The sequence below is a fragment of the Equus przewalskii genome, chromosome 4 (genome assembly GCF_037783145.1).
Source record: "Equus przewalskii isolate Varuska chromosome 4, EquPr2, whole genome shotgun sequence".
NCBI lineage: Eukaryota > Metazoa > Chordata > Mammalia > Perissodactyla > Equidae > Equus > Equus przewalskii.
Window position 1 is genome coordinate 36,146,909 of NC_091834.1, and position 17,805 is coordinate 36,164,713.

The 17,805-nt window shown below is 37.3% G+C and overlaps 1 protein-coding gene across 3 annotated transcripts in view; it reads left to right on the forward strand.

Annotated features, from left to right (window-relative positions):
* The window catches only part of ANKIB1 (ankyrin repeat and IBR domain containing 1), a 134,359-nt gene that overhangs the window by 98,536 nt on the left and 18,018 nt on the right, over positions 1–17,805 (forward strand). For all 3 annotated transcript variants that reach the window (XM_008517346.2, XM_008517351.2, XM_070617489.1), the window contains exons 10-11: positions 6,760–6,848; positions 14,484–14,614. In XM_008517346.2, the coding sequence (XP_008515568.1) occupies positions 6,760–6,848; positions 14,484–14,614 (220 nt within the window). The remainder of the gene's footprint in view (positions 1–6,759; positions 6,849–14,483; positions 14,615–17,805) is intronic.

The following is a 17,805-nucleotide window of genomic DNA, read 5'->3' on the forward strand; positions in this document are numbered from 1 at the left end:
AGTGAGTTAATGAATACACGTGAGCTTAATTGTCACTAAATAAATGGCACTTAGATGAATATGAACCTACTTTACCATAGAGTAAGAATCTTAAAGTAAGAAAATAAAGGCTCTTCTTCTTCTGAGTTAGTGTGCTGTTTCTTGAGAAAGTTAAGCTGTAGTGCCCTAACCACCCCATTGCATGCATCCAGTACATCTAGAATGGTACTAACTATGTACTATCCTTGGGGAAACTGAGAAAAGTTATCACATAAACCATTTTCTGAGTTGTCTGCTTTATGTAAGAGGCCAAAAAGGCTGATTTAGAGGATTGGTGGAGAGGCTACAAAAATGGAAAATATAAATTAGTAAAATGTTTATAAGGTAAGATAGAATTTGCTGGGATCAGAGAATAATAAAGTTTTGAAGGGAAAATAAAAACCTGTGATTGGTATTATCTCCTTAAGCTCTATGGTTTCTGTGGTCTAGCTTTTACTAGTTTTTACTATAGATTAGCTTTGACTTTCTTGTATTTTTCCTCACCTATCTTTGTATACTGCAAGTAGTTAAGTTTGATTTGACTGAAGATAAGGAAACTAATGGAAAAACCTAATAATATAGGGTAGACTCTAAAAGCTATATATGTCTATACATATGTATGATGCTATTAACTGTACATTTCTAGACCAATGTTTGGAGAAATATGTCAGCTTACTCTTTCTCACACCTCCAAAATATTAGGCTGGTTATACTCGAGATCCATTGGAGACTATATGCCAAGATCACATGCTGTACTTTAAATTTTATCCTAGTTCAAGGGATCTGTGAATGGCCACATGGATTCAAGGTCACATTTGGTAATTGTTTAGTCTTTCTCCTACTCATGAGGGTAATAGAGAACTTGGCAAATAGAATCATCATGTTCTGGGCATAGTAATTCAGGGAAAGAGAATTTGACTTAAATGAAATAGGAATGGATTTCAGTGACAGGCAGTCTCAGATTTAAGTACTTCAGCTTAACCTTGTTACCTTTCAGTTTTGATATTCATTAAGCTATAGGATTGGTATATGTATGTATATGATATATGTAGATTCTAGGATTTTTACATCATCTGCTTCACCTCTCTAGGCATTAATTTACAATCTCTGTTTTTACATTCTTAGCTTACTACTCTTATTCTTATAGTATAAGAGCTTTGCCTATTATCAGAAATTCTAAAAATTTTCTAAAAAGAAATTTTAAGTAGAATTCTGCTGCCCTTATCTAGTGTTTAAAAGAGAAACAAAATCTGCTTCATGCAAAAGGAAGCTTTGCAAGAGAGATCTTAATAAGATAAAGGCATGTGATTCTGGGTTTGCTTCTCTCTCTCCCCAAAAAACTCAGAAATATTCTCTAAAAATGATTACAAAAGCCACAGGAGATAGCAATGATAATTTCTTCTTTTTAAGAACTGCATGTGACAGAATCAGTTGAGAGCCACCCCCAAGGTTTGTCTGTCTGAATATAACTGAACATATTCCTTGTTAGTAGTGAAGGCAGGAGTAGGCATCTCTCTTCCCACCACAGGATAGACCTTTCTGTTCTAAGTTGTTTATCAACCAGTTCTGTGCCTTTAGTAACTGAACCTAGGATGCTTTCTCCCCCTAGCCTGTATAATTACAATTTGTCTGATCTTGATAGTATTATCCCTAGACAGTGTTCAAAACCTGGACTCTCACTTGAGCCAATGATCTTTCCCTTCTGTTTTTCTTTTTATTAAGTAGAACATGCCACTGTGTAACTTCACTGCCCTCAGAGCTGACACAAAGTCTTTCTTCTCTGAAGAAACTTTTTAGAGATTTGTTGTCAGAAATATTTCTTGGCCACTAAAATCCTAATTTATGAGAAGAAGAACTCAAATTTAACCTGGTATAGTGGTCATTTCTCTCCTGTATCACCTCACTGTGCCCCCTTGGTCCCTTTAATCACCAATATCTCCATTGGAAACTGAGAAACTTACTTGAAATTGATCTTTTCTAAATCCATACATAGTCAAACATATTTTAGAGTTATTTACTGAAATTGACTGGCAAGAATATTCTAAATAATAATATGGTGGGGTTTTTAATATATCACCCAGCTGTGGAGCATTTATTTACTGAAACTACACAAAGAAGCCTTTAAAATAGTGTCAACACCACCACGAAACAAGTTTGAACCCTTGATAGGATGGTTTGCATTACAGTGATGCACCTGGTGAGAAATCACAGTTATCAGGTTTCTAGTCCACTTAAGTTTCCAGTGAATCAGAGCACCGTGTGCAGACTTGTCAAATATTTGAGGAAACTTTGAAAGTCAATGTCTTTGCATTAAAATTGTCATCAATTCATTCTGTTTTCCTCCAATACCCACAATAAGGATTTTGATAACACCTACTCCCTTGTTAGGATCATGAATCTTGATTGAGTTAAAGCAGTAGTTTCATGCTTCATCTCCTCCACAGACTTCACAGGCAAAGTGACTCTCTAAGAGTCCTCTGGGCAAAATAAATGAAGTTGTCCTTCTTTTTGGATTTAATAGTTGAGTCTCATCATCTCTTGCAAAATCAGAGTCTCAGACCCTTAGCTAAATAGCCCTGGTTCTGGAAAAAAAGTGGTTTTTTCCAGAAAAAAAGAGTTCTCCCAACTAGCAGAACATTCCCCAGCTCTTCCTCGGCCCAGAAATGAAAACATGTTGCTATTTATTTGATAAATATCAATCCTAAGGCCCTGTTTAAATATCATGTCTACTCTATACAACGTAGCATATCCATCTAAATAAATACTGCTTGAGAGTTCAGTTTATCAAGTTTCAATAGAGCACAAGATTGACGTTAATCTGGAGACCCACAGGACCTGCTTTTGAGACTTAGCTCTGCACTAACTAACTACCTGTGTGACTTGGTGATAAGCATCCTCTCTTACAATAACGGTAACCCAGTAGAAGCCATCGTATCTGATACAGTCAACATAAAATGTGCTAGTTCCAAAGACATACTTTTTGGCTTCAAATCTTAGCTCATCCACTTGCTACTTTGCAGATTACTTAACCTCTCTGTGCATGTAAAATGGGGATAAATAGTACCAATTTCAAAGAGTTGTCATGTAGATTAAATGAATCAGTACGTGTAAGGTAAGGTATTTAGATCATTGCCTGGTATACTCAAAAATGTTAACTTTAAAAAAAATTTTTTTTGGTTGATTTGTTAATTAGGGGAGAAAGCTAAAGAGGAGAATCAAAATGAGCATTTCTACTTATTCACTCAGGAGTGCTCATTAACAAAGTTCTAAAATGGCAGTGAACTGAAATTGCTGACTTCTTAATAGGAATTTCTTCTGTCAAGTAATGAAACATTAGTAGATTTTTCCTTTTCCAGAATGCTTTGGAGCCACTGTATATTCCTGCCAACAGTTGTGCGTATTGACACATTTTCAAGAAAAGAGCCATCCCTTGATCTCTTGATATTAATTAACTATCATATTTGGACAGGGTTGATTTTAGGTTAGACAACCGTTTTTTTTTTTCTTTGTAATTTCTTACCAGGCACTTTTTTTCCCTGAATGAACCCCCTCTATTGGTGTCGATAAATTTCAGTTGACTATGTGCCAAAATTACTCTCCCCATTTACTTGTTTTTAGTGACATTTTGAGATGCAGTCTCTACAACAGATACCAGGTCTGTCAGAATACTTGTCATCAGTCATTGGTGTCTTGGTTAAAACTTTATTCAGGAATTGAGCTTTACAGTATTTATAGAACATTCCAGTATCTTCATTACTTCACTTGGAATAACCTCTCTCCCTACACATTCTATAATCCAGATTATCAATCACCTCTTATGTCTCATATCATAGTTATTACCATACTTTGAAGAAGTTTGGACTTATTTTCTCAGATGCCTTAGTTTTCGAGGATACTTACTAGTATTAAATGGCAACCTCTACCTCTCTTTCTAATTTATAGTTCTTTCTCTGGCTTCTCCTTTATTTATAAGCTTCTCCTTTTTATACTCACTCTTAGCATTGCATTGGAAACTAGTGGAAACTGTGCCAACCAGTTATAACACCCGGAAGTGATCCTACTGATGGGGCTAGCACCTGAGGAGGCAGCAGGTCTACGGCCTCCTGTGAGGTTCTGGAAAAGAAAACCTTCTGTTGCTGTCTAATGCAACAACCTCAGTGAACCAAGCACACTGATAAGCAATTATGGCCTTTTGAATGGCATTTATTTTTTCAGACTCTATTTGAAAACATTGGGGTTTTTTTCCTCCATGATTATTTTCTTGCTTCTGTCAGAAAATGTTGACAGCACAGCCGGTCATACTGGGATTGGTTCTACTAGGGAAAAAAATACTGAATACACCATTTAATCTCCAAGGGGGAACAATCTTAAACTTAATGGAAATAATTTATTTTATTGACTTCATTTTTTTTGTTTTAGGTACTGCCGATATATAAGGCTATTTTATACCTTAATTTTTTTTGAGAGCCATGAGAAATATAGATTCTGTATTCTTACATGTATTCTCAAGCACCATATGGAAACACTGTTCCTAGATCTGTAGCATATTTCTTACTCTGGTGTCTGCTAGTATATGTGCCAAATTAAAATTAACAGTTATCACAGATATCCCTTACTTTTCTGGAAAGCAGAGTTGATTTTAATGTGTGCTAAAGTGAATGTGATATATCTACTTACATTTTTAATCAACCCAATATTTTTTTAATGACTGTTAAGTTACCACTGAGTTGCTAAGGAACTCTATAAAACTGCAGTTATGGAAAAAATTTCCCAAATGCCAGATTTGGTCACGTCAGGAATTTAAGGAAATTAATTTACTCTTTCAAGATAACTGGTACTTTTTTTTTTCCTTTAAACCATTTGTAAGTATACAGTTCAGTGGTATTAAGTACATTCATAATGTTATACAGCTATCACCCCTATCCATTTTCAGAACTTTTTCATCATCCCAAACAAACTCTGTGACCATTGAGGAATAATTCCCCATCTTTCCTCCCCTCAGCCACTGGTAGTCACCATTCTACTTTCCGTCTCTCTGAGTTCCCCTATTCTAGATATTTAATATAAGTGGAATCATCTAATATTTGTCCTTTTGTGTCTGGCTTATTTCACTTAGCATAATCTCTCAAGATTCATCCATGTTGTAGCGTGTATCAGAATTTCATTTTTTTATGGCTAATTCCATTGTGTGTGCATATACCATGTTTTGTTTATCTATTCATCTGTCACTGGACACTTGGGTTATTCCCATCTTTTGACTATTGTGAATAATGCTGTTATGAACATTAGTGTAAAAGTTTGAGTCCTTTCTTTCAATTCTTTTAGATATATATGTAGGTGTAGAATTGCTAGCTTGTGTGATAATTCTGTGTTTAACATTTTGAGGAACCACCAAACTGTTTTCCATAGCAGCTGCGTTGTTTTACATTCCTGCCAGAAGTGCACAAGTGTTCCAATTTTTCCACATCCTCCCCAACACTTATTTTCCATTTTTTTAATAGTAGCCATCCTAATGGGTATGAAGTAGAATTGATGCATTCTTAACGTAGTCAGATGTTACTTCTTAGTTTATAAGACTACTGAGTCTGTAGGTGTGTCTTCTTGACAACTTAAACTTTGCAAATATGATCTTTGTTTAAAATAACACATGATAATGGATAATGATGATGGTGATGGCACCCAAAGATTAGGTTTTTCTCCCCCATAATGATATTCTATTAACTGTAATAATTAGCTTTGTACTACAGAATATAGCATCATACTGAATTAAAATAATTTGTAAAGTCTTTAGGCCCTTTTTAATGTTTCATTTTTATATAGCTATAGAAAGAACATAAAATTAGGTTACAAATGATAAATTGACATGTTTTTATTTATTTAAATCAAAATTTGCCCAATTCCAATGAAACAGAAAATTGGAATTTGTGAAACTCAAAAGTAAATTAGATTGCCCTGGCTATTACTTGGGGATTCAGAGGTAAAAGTAATGACAAGAAGGGGTTGTAAAACAATATTTCTCAAACTTTATCTTTCTTTTTTTTTTTTAAGATTTTATTTTTCCTTTTTCTCCCCAAAGCCCCCCGGTACATAGTTGTATTTTTTCTTTTTAGTTATGGGTCCTTCTAGTTGTGTCATGTGGGACACTGCCTCAGCATGGCCTGACGAGTGGTGCCATGTCCGCACCCAGGATCCAAACCGGCAAAACCCTGGGCCGCCGAAGTGGAGCACGTGAACTTAACCACTTGGCCATGGGGCCAGCCTCTCTCAAACTTTAAAATGCAGAAGAGTCATGTGGTAATTTTGATAAAATGCAGGTTCTAGTCAAAGGTCTCATGGGGCCTGCTCTTCTGCATGTTTAAACAAGCTCCAGAGTAATGGCAATGCTGCTAGCCACACTTTGAGTTGCAAGAATTTAAAGTATTAATGAGGACAGAAGCTAATTGGTAAAAATATTTTACAGCTCTTAAGGCATGCAAAACTAAATTATCAATATTAAATAATCTATTTGGAACTTTTAAAAATGTATAAATGAATGTACTGATTTAAAAAAAACCTGATTTGGTAGTATCAAGCTTTGGAATCATGTTTTCAGTTCCTCTATTGAAATGCTTCATCTTTCAGTAGTCACTGTGCCTCAGTTTTCTCAACTTTGAAACTGGCAGAGTACTTCCCATCTATTCTTTTACCTTGATGTTGATGAAGAATATTTTAAAATTGCCTTTTCTATGTTTTCTTCTTTAGGGAGTGCCTTGGTGAAGCACATGAGCCTTGTGACTGCCAAACGTGGAAAAACTGGCTGCAAAAAATAACTGAAATGAAACCAGAAGAACGTAAGAAGAATTTTAGATAGCTATGCTACGTATTTTCTAATAGCATGCAAAAGATAATGTGGTCATATTTCTTAGAGTCTTTACTTAAGAAGTTCTCGGGTTTGTTAATGCTAGGCTCCTCTGTTTAAAATCACCCCTCTAAGCAACATCCTTTTGGAGATCACGGGGGTTTTGCAAGGGGGAATCATAGACAGGTTCCATGTTTCTGACTGACTTGTTTTCTAGCCTTAGATAAACCCAGTAAACAGGGGTCACATTTAAGCCCCACTCCTACAGCTCTTCCCTTTTATCCTTGGCTGGCCCACCTAGCTTTTCTGTACTTTATGGGAAGAAATGTATGATCTGTAGTGGGAGGAAGCTTCTTATTTCCCTGGAAGCTTCCAGAGGAGGATGAGACAAGTTAATTTCTTGCTATTATGTGGTTCCGTAGATTTACTTATATTGAATGCCATGTCTGTAACTATTTTTACTGAGACTTCTGTAAGTACATTATCTCTGTTAATCCTCACAGAAATGCTATGAGATTGATGTTAATAATCCCTTTTACAGATGAGGAAGCTAACAGTTAGGTTGGATTGAGTGATAACAGGGCATGTGCCTGGTAAACAGAATGGGTTTGAATTAACCTTCCTAATAGCAATTCCTGCATTTATCAAGTAACCATATCTGCTTTGCAATAATTTCTCATCCCCTGAAGTGTTTTATGACTGCTGTTTTCTTTCAAGTTAATATAAATCAAAATTAGTTTAGTTTTTTTAACTTTTAGATAATGGAGTTAGCTTGAGATATTGCAAATCAGGATTGAGAATTCACTCAGTGAATCTACACTTATTATGAGCAAAGCAAGTAAGAAAGATGATGCCGGCCTTCAAAGAGTGCAGAGGCTAGAAGGGAAGCAGTCAGATCTTTACACTGTCTTATGATAACTAATATAGTTGGGTAAAGATGAGAGTACAAAAACAAAAACTAAATCAGGTCGGGAGAGTGTGTCAGAGAATCCTCCTGAAAGCAGTAAGCTCTGAATTGGGTTTTAGCATATCTGCAGAGGCAAAGATGTAGCAGGTATTCCTGTCAGCAGCTGAAGTGACACTGGGAGTGACTGGCTGGCAGGTGTGAGACCTTAAAGACTTGCGTTATATCGGGCAATATACTGTTATCTGGGAGCTGATCCTCAGCATTTTAGATTCACGAGATTCATTTTGTGCACTGACTCAGGGTAGTTTAGATCCATGAGGAAGAGACTGCTGTGTAAATCAGAATACCAGTTTATTAATTGATAATGAGGGAGGTACCTTTCACGTGATCAGAAACTTCACGTTCCTTATCCAGGAGCAAAGGGAATAGATAATCTTAGGATATTTTATGACAAGGTCTGATTAAATACTTCTCACTTATAAATTCATCATTTAACCAATAATATTTTTTTCAGAGTATCTGCTAAGTGCTAGGTACTTCCCAAATCAAAAACACCTGTATAGATTGTTCTTGTTCCCCAGGTTCATTGTGTCTCTCTTGAATGCCCGGCATAGCTTGCCATTGCTCTCTTGACACCCACACATTTTCCCTATTTCCCTGATATGTATGGGTCTGTATATGTGTGTGAGTTTCATAAATAGATTAATCTCATTATCCTGTAACTCCTTTGAACATAATAAGACAATTAGATTTTGCTTCTTTTCCCCTGCTTCTCGCACCTAGAAATATCTATATTTCTGTTAGAGAAGCTTGCTATTGCCCACCTACCTACATTGCTTTATACATTTCTATGGAGCTTAAAGTCAAGGTCCATGGGAAAAATTTGCAAGAGAATAGGCTGGAAAGGTGGGTGTTGCCAGATTGTGAGAGTTCTTGCCAAATTATCTGAGTTTATCCTATTAACAGAATAAGCTATAGAATGCATTTTTTAAGTAGGGAAGTGGCATGAACAGAGATGTTTTTATGCAGATAACTGATGATTAGGCAGGGTAGACTGAAGGAGAAACAGACCAGAAGTAGGAAGAGGAATTTTTAGTTTGGATGGGAGAGTAGATCATGATGTCATTGGTCAACTTGGGAAATTCAAAAGTAGAAGTAACTTTCAGGGGAAAATAATGAATTTTGTTGTGGACATTTGAACTTGAGGTAGTTGCAGGATGTGTGTGGAGATGTCTAGTGGGAATTTAGAAGTATTTGTCTGCAACTCAGAGGAGATACTGAGAAAGTTTAGGAGTAACTTGTTGCTTTTAAACGATATCTTCATTATGTATTTAACATTTATTGAGTGCTATTTTATGTTAGAATACAGAAATAAGAGGCCCTGTATGCTCTTGAAATGTACGTTTTAGAGATGGACACAGCTATATAGAAAACTAGGAAACAAGAGGATTATAAATGCTATGAGAGAACAATGTGCCTGTTTCACATTGTAAGGGATGGGAGGGACAAAGGAGGAAGAGATCAGTTCTCTCCAAGAGAGGGTTAGGAAAAGCTTCTTCAAAGAATTGATGCATAAGCTGCATTTTGAAAGCTGATCTTCTTCACAGAGACCAGAATAGGAAGGACATTCCAGGCCTAGGGTGAAGCAGGGCTGTGAAGCAGCATGGCATATTCAAGGACTGTAAATAAGTCAGTACAACCAGGGTAAAGGAAGGTGCAGAAAGAGATGAGACTTCACAGGCAGAAGTCCAAATCGTGTGTCAAGGGTGGGGGTTCTATTCAGTGCTGGGAGATCTGACTTTATCTTGAAAAACTGAAAAGGAATTTTTAGTAGGAGAGTGATGACTGAAGATGCTTACTTAAAAGGTCACTCAGGCGGAAGTATGGATGATGAATTAAGGTCTATTCAGATAATATGTAAGAACACCGTTTCTGAGACAACTTCAGAATGTCCAGATGAGAGGACATGAGGACTTGAACAAGACAGAGGCAGTGCAGATGGGAGAGGAGAGATGATACAGGAGAGTTAAGATGTAATTTTATTAAGTTGTATATCGAGTATACTTACCGGTTGCCTAGATAATGCACCACAAGAAGTAATTAGTACAGTATATGATTTAATTCTTGAGTAGAAAATGGCCAGAGTGTCTGATTTTGAGATATAAAGCAAGTATTTTGAAATGGATGATTATTTTTAGTTATTCCTTATCGTTATACAATTGGATCAATCATTCTGTACCCACTAGTAAGTTTTTACCAGGGAAGGAGAGGGAAAACGACCTGGCTAGTAAGCACAAATTATTGGTGGGACTGTGACAGAATATCCTTGCATATGGTAATGATCCTGATAATGAGGACAGAAAAGAAATAGAAGAACTAGAAAATGGTATATATGGTGTATACATGGTTACTTCTAGTGGCCAGAGATAGGGAGACATCAGTTAAAAACTGAAGAGCAGAGCACTCTCAGAGTCCCAAATAGGATTTTAATTCAGAAAGATGGAAGAACTTTAGAAAACTGGACAGGAGGCAGTGAGTGAGGACACCTGAGAAGAGGTCTGCCAGAGAAGGAGCCAAAGGCAAGACTGCAGGGAAAATTCCCAGTTGCTGTGGAAAACCTAGGAGTGTTCTCACTGTCTTCCATACTGAAAGGTGGTGACCTGTCGACTACTATTAATGGCCACTTAAGTTTGTGAAATTTAGAGTGAGGCTTAAAGCAAACAAGAATAGGCCAACTGTCATACTTAAGTAGAACATAATCATTAAACCTACAAAAGTGATATTTCAAAGAAGAAAAGTATGATTAAATGCTTTGTTGAGTTTGCGTATTACTTTGGCTCATAGTCACGTATCTTTGGCATAAGCATTTTCAACCAATCTTCTAGATTCATAAGATAGTTTCTCCCTTATGCCCAGTTTTCAGTCTTTGAATTATGAGACTCAAAAGGAGTGACAAAATCTGGTTAATGAGAAAAAGTATTAGAAAATATAATGAGGTCAGTTCAAAGAATTATTTCCATATAAAGGTTCAATACTGTTTTTAAGCACTAAAACTGCCTCTCTTGTGTCTAATCAGAGCAAGAGGAAGGAATGATTGTATTTTCTGTGAAATGGTGGTTAATTTATGAAATTTTCAGACCGGTTTTTCATGGTACATACTCAGTAAATGGTTGTTGAATAGAATTCAAATAGTCTTTTTAAGAATTCAGTCTTTAAAAGCAACTTTGTTTTCACTTGCATACATGTTGACTCTACTAATAGAGCTTAGATTCTGTTATACTCTAATACCTGACTAAGTGAAGTTAACATTTCTTACAAAGAGACCTAAACAAATTAGATTATTAAGGAAAGAAGATCAAGATACAATAGACATATAACTGAAGTGAAGGGAAGAATCTGGAACTCAGTAGGGGTGAAAAAGATTCATCAGGTAAATTGAAGGCAGATAAGGTATTGCAGGTATTAAGAACAGATGTATGAAATGTTCATGTTCAGAACACTGGAAGTGAAGACATTTTTTCCAGCACAAGTTTTTGTTGTAGTAATAGTTATTTTCTGAGCATGATTTACTTCATGCAATCCACTATCATGCAGTTAGAAACTAGCTTTCTCTTAAAGGGTGGGAGGGAAAAAAACTGTGATGTTGCAGGCCACACAGCTGCTTTGTTTTAGTTGCTTTGTGCTTTATTTATTATAACAATGGACAATAAAGGTCATAAGAATATGTGAGAGCCTCTGAGCTAAAAATAATGTTGATGCTGAAGGGAGGAGAAAGGCCACTACTTTCAAATAAAAATTAGACTAAATTGTATTTAGTGATTAGGTTTTATAGCAATAAATACTGTTTGTAAACAGCATTATTGCCACAGCTTGATCTTATTAGCCATATATATAGTAAATTCCTTCTGAAATTCTTGTTCTCCACCAAATTATCTCAAAATTCTCTCTACTGACACACTAAACAAACAATCTTCTACCAAATGGGTTTAGAACTGTAGTGGAATCTGCTCAGTTCATTACTGCTATTGTTTCTCTCTGCTAGTAGAATTGAAGACCAGTACTTTACAGTCCAGCAGTAGCTGCTGTTCTGTTGTTGACACAGACTTAAGTAGGTAGGCACTTGGGGTTCCTCGCAGCAAGATGGCCCCATTCCTCCACTGCTAGACTCCATTAAAGGGCCACTCCTGGTGCTCAGCTCTTCCAGTTCATATACAGAGCCACTTCCCAGGGGTCAGTCAGCCCAAACCTTTGACCCCCTTCCCTCTCCAGGGATTTATATCTGGGAGTTGGGTAACTTTTCCTTTTAAACTTTAAAACTCAAAGAGTCTGATTTCTCAGCTTCTTTCTACTGAGGGCTAACCCCTTTCCCACCCTTCTGAGAGGACTGGCACATAATCAAGCCCTTGATTGAATGGGCCACTTTCAATGATTCCAAAGTGATTTTCGGACATGTCTTTCAGTAAAGAAAACATAGGGCTTCCCTGTGCACTTAGAGATAAAAAAGAAAAGAAAATGGGCCAGCTCGAGGGTGTAGTGGTTAAGTTCGTGCACTCTGCTTCGGTGGCCCAAGGTTCACAGGTTCGGATCCCAGATGTGGACCTAGCACTGCTCATCAAGCCTCACTCTGGAGGCATCCCACATAAAACAGAGGAAGATTGCCACAGATGTTAGCTCAGTGACACAATGTTCCTCAAGCAAAAAGAGGAAGATTGGCAATGGATGTTAGCTCAGAGCCAATCTTCCTCACAAAAAAAGAAGAAAGAAAACCAAACAAACCAAAGTTGGTTACTGACATTCTTGCAGGAAAAAATAACTTTTTCTTTTTCTGCGAAAGATTCACCCTGAGCTAACATCTGTTACCAATCTTCCTCTTTTTTTTACCCCCCCAAAGCCCCAATACGTAGTTGTATATTCTAGTTGTAAGTCCTTCTAGTTCTTCTATGTGAGTCGCCACCACAACATGGCTACTCATTGACGAGTGGTGTGGTTTTGTGCCTGGGAACCGAATCCAGGCCACTGAAGTGGAGCGCGCCAAACTTTAACAACTAGGCCATTAGGACTGGCTCAATAATTTTTTAATTGTGCGTCTAGAACTCTCTCCAGCCCCTAACTCTCTCCACTGGGGGCCAGGGGGAAGTTTATAGAATGTAAAATTTAGAATCTTTAAAAACCATGGCATTCCTTAAGATTACAGATCTCAAATTGTAGTAGCATAAATTGAGTTTAAAATGATGAAGAGTATGAGGGTAGTGTGGGGATAGAGGGTGGGAAAAGCTTACCAAGTAGAAAGTAGTCAAATCATGAAGGGCTTTGTAATTTTTGCTAAAGCAATTTGATTTTATCTTGTAGTCCATTGTAGTCATTGGGGAGCAGCTAAAGGATTTAAAGGACGTTTGTATTTTAAAAAGATCACTATGGGGCTGGCCCCGTGGTCGAGTGGTTAAGTTCGTGAGCTCTGCTGCAGGCGGCCCAGTGTTTCGTTGGTTCGAATCCTGGGCGCAGACATGGCACTGCTCATCAAACCACGCTGAGGCAGAGTCCCACATGCCACAACTAGAAGGACCCACAACAAAGAATATACAACTATGTACCGGGGGGCTTTGGGGAGAAAAAGGAAAAGAATAAAATCTTTAAAAAGATCACTATGGGCTGTAGAGTGGTGGTTGGGGCAGGGAGAAGCAGCTGGGGAGATAGGTTGGTTTCCTATGTTGTAATCGTCTAGGCAAGAGGTTTGGAGAACCCCTAGCTAAATCAATAAGAAGTGGGAATGGAGAGGAGATAGATATGAAAGAGAAAGAGTTAGATCAATGGAATGCAGTGGGTGAAGGAAAGAGGAGAGTGTCCAAGATTATCCTGTTCCTGCATTGACTCTGGGTAGATGATCATATCATTTACCAGGGTGAGATAGAGTAAGGAGCAGGTTTAAAAGTGATTAGTTTTAGACATGTCACATTGGATTCATTTTTAGTTTATCTGAAATAATCTTGGGTAAGAAGTTGATATTTCAATATGATCTTCCTGTTTTTTTACTGTGATGAAGAGTTTCTGGTAATTATGTTTGCAGCCGGCCTATTTAAGAAATTATTGTCTAGGGGCCAACTCAGTGGTGTAGTGGCTAAGTTCATGCCCTCCTCTTCAGCGGCCCTAGGTTTGCCAGTTCAGATCCTGGGCATGGACCTACACACCGCTCATCAAGCCATGCTGTGGCAGCATCCCACATAGAGCAACTAGAAGCACTTACAGCTAAGATACACAACTATGTACTGGGGTTTTGGGGAGAAAAAAGAAAAAAAGAGGAAGATTGGCAACAGATATTAGCTTAGGGCAATCTTCCTCAACAAAAAATCATACAAGAAATTATTGTCTAAAGTAACCATTCTTTCTATAATTTTCTTTGATGCAATAGTTATTTTAAACAGAGAATAATACATGCTTTTTTTCTTTACTGTGCTTTTTTTCTTCCCCAGTTTATTTGGACACAACTTCAGGGAGAAATTTTTAAATCATATTTCTTAAATAGCATTTTGGAATATAGTTCCTTATCCTATAATTATGCTATTCAGAATGAAGCAGTTTAAAAACTTTGCCATAGATCCTAGTAGGCAAATAAATAAATGATTAAAATTGAGAGACAACCTGCAAAGAAAACTTTCGGGTTTTTTCCACCTGCAATTGTACACTAAATCATTTATTTTTGTGTTTGTTCTTAATATCCCAAAGTTGTAGGAGTTAGTGAAGCTTATGAGGATGCTGCCAATTGTCTCTGGTTGTTAACTAACTCCAAGCCTTGTGCTAACTGTAAGTCTCCAATTCAGAAGAATGAGGGGTGCAATCACATGCAGTGTGCTAAGGTAAGAAGTTTAAGAGGAATGTGCATGCTTTGCAGATGGAATCTTAATTTGATTGTTAATCCAAAGAAGAAATGTTAAAGGCATAAAGTCTTGTTGAGTTTCAGGTGAATTCTAGAAGATTGCATTCTGCATTCTTTGTTGAATAACATAAATGTTGATTTATATTACTAAATTTGACACTCATAGTGAATGTTAAAAATAAGGGTAAGAGTTCAGTGGTATTTGGCCAGAAGATCAGAAATGCCTGAGTCCTTCATTGCCAGTCACCTCCTCCATTGAGGATGCTGAGAGAGTTTTGTGTATATATAAATAATAATATTAAACGATTAAGCACTACTCTATATAGATCTCTTGCAAAGCTGGTTTTGGAGCACACAGCACAGACTCAAGGCCCAAGCCAGGCCCCAGGCAATCTCCCTAAGTCCAAATCTAAATCTTAGAGTCTACTTGTAGGTGTCTATAATAAAGGTACCCAAAGCACTGGGCAAACTTTAGGTCAGCTAATGAAACCATCAATTCAATAAGTAATACATTACTATATTGAAAATGAAAATACCAACGAAGATCTATGTGGCTGAAAAATAACTAATATAAATAACTACTGTTAGAAGACTACCCTCTTGACTTAGTTGCATAGAAATAAACTACCATATTTAACACCAATATTCTGGAATTAGGTTAATAGTATTTTATTAATCCACACCTACATTTATAAACATTTTTGTTTTAAAATTGTAATGATATTCCAATTTTTTCCCTTTTCATTGGAAGTGCCATCTATATATAAAAAATAATTATTTGAACCAGCCCTGATGGCCTAGTGATTAAAGTTTGGCACACTCTGTTTCAGCGGTCCAGGTTCAATTCTCAGGCGCAGAACCACACCACTTGTCTGTCAGTAGCCATGCTGTGGTGGCAGCTCACATAGAAGAACTAGAAGGACTTACAATTAGAGTATAAAACTATGTACTGGAGGTTTGGGGAGGGGAAAACAAAAGAGAGGAAGATTGGCAACAGATGTTAGCTCTGGGTGAATCTTTCCTAGCAAAAAAATAAGGATAATTTAAAAAGTAATAATACAAAAGAGTGACATCAGTATCATGGCGGCATGAGCTCGTCCCTTAGTCTCTCCCCACTAAGAACAACAAAAAGAACATTCATAAACCGATGGAGGACATTCACACAACACAATAGATGTCTAAGAGATTCCCACAACCATACATCTGAAGGTGAGAGTGCTGGACCCTACCAGGAGGCAGTGAAAAGAGGTAAGTGGATCTCTCTCTCTTGAGCGGCAGCAATATAGGGTGCAGGACTTTGTGTGGCAGCCAGCCCGCAATCCTGAGATGAGAAGGGGGAAAAAGGCAGCCCTCTACTGGAACACTTGCTGTCAGAGTTGCCTCTCAACCTGTGGGAATGCTCCACACCAAGGCAGTTAAGCAATTGCAAGGGTATCCACACCAAGCTGAGCAGCCCAGGTGGACAGATCATGCGTGCGGAGCAGGGGCGCGGGATCGCACATGTGAAAGAGCCCCTGCCCCCATCCTTCCTGGTGCACCAGCTCAGCAGATTGGCCAGAGCAGAGCATCCCCACCAGAGCATCTGTGCCTACATGTGTAAAGCAGTAGCAGCCAGTGGGAAAACACAGACAGGCCTTGTCAGCCCAGCTTCTAATGGATAGGCACATCTGCCAAGGGTCACAGAGGGCTCAGAAAATACAGCTCCTGCCCCCCTGAGTGGTGACAGGTGGAATCTGCGACCAGATGCTACCACTATGCGATGGCACAAGTCCACCCTATCAAATAGCTAAAGAGGTATATTAAGACCCCAAACCAGAAGGAAAAAGTACCCAGAAATCAATCCTGAAGTCACAGAAATTTACAATCTAAATGACAGAGAATTCAAAATAGTTACCATAAAGAAACTCAGTGAGTTACAAGAAAACTCAGAAAGACAGTTTAATGATCTCAGGAATAAAACTAATGAACAGAGGGAGTTCTTCACAAAAGAGATTGAAACTATTTTAAAAACCCCAGAAATGTTGGAGATGAAAAACGCAATAGCTGAGATAAAGAAAAATCCTTAAACAACAGAGCTGAAATATGGAGGATAGAATCAGTAATTTAGAGGACAGAAACATAGAAATGCTGCAGATGGAGGAGGAGAGAGAACTAAGACTAAAACGAAATGAAATTCTCTGAGAAATATCCAACTCAATTAGGAAATGCAACATAAGGATTATAGGTATTACAGAAGGAGAAAGGAGCAGAGAGCTTCTTCAAGGAAATAATAGCTGAGAAGTTCCCAAACCTGCAGAAGGAGCTGGAATTACATGTAAATGAAGCTAATAGAACTCCTCATTACATCAATGTAAAAGACCTTCTCTAAGGCATATAGTAGTAAAACTGGCAAAAGTGAATAACAAAAAATATTAAGGACAGCAAGACAGAAGAAAATAACCTACAAAAGAACTCCTATCAGGCTTTCAGCGGATTTCTCAGCAGAAACCTTACAGGCTAGGAGAGAGTGGAATGATATATTCAAAATTCTTCAAGACAAAAACTTTTAGCCAAGAATAGTCCATCCAGTGAAACTGTCCTTCAGATATGATGGAGAAATAAAAAGTTTCCCAGATGAAAGCTGAGAGAGTTCATTGCCACAAGAGCCCCCCTACAAGAGATGATCAAGAAGGCCCTTATACCTAAAATGATAATAATTACTATTATTATTGAAAATTATTGAGAGAAGAACAATGTAATTTTTCCAATTTAGGATGTGAAGGAGATCACATAGTTAGGAAGATTCCAATAAGTATTATTTGAGTTTTAACCTTGAAACTAATGATCATTATTGTTATGACTTAAAAAATAATGGCAGTTACCAGATGATTTTTATAAGTTTATGTTACTATAAATTAACATAAGTGAATTGGTTTAGCGAGACAGTAATAATGATTTCCTATGAGACAAGAGGAAAACCCTACTACAGTGTTCTAAGCAAAATGCTCAAAAATGCTTATTAGCTGATCAGGCCAAAATTATTTGATTTATTTGTGGTCTTATCTTCAATATCTATATTAGTTTGATTTGTAAAGAAATACAAGTTGACCATAAAAATCAGCAGTTCGGCTACTAGCAAAAGCAGGATCCAACATTACCTTTAGGTATTTCCTTCATAGCACCTACCAGTAG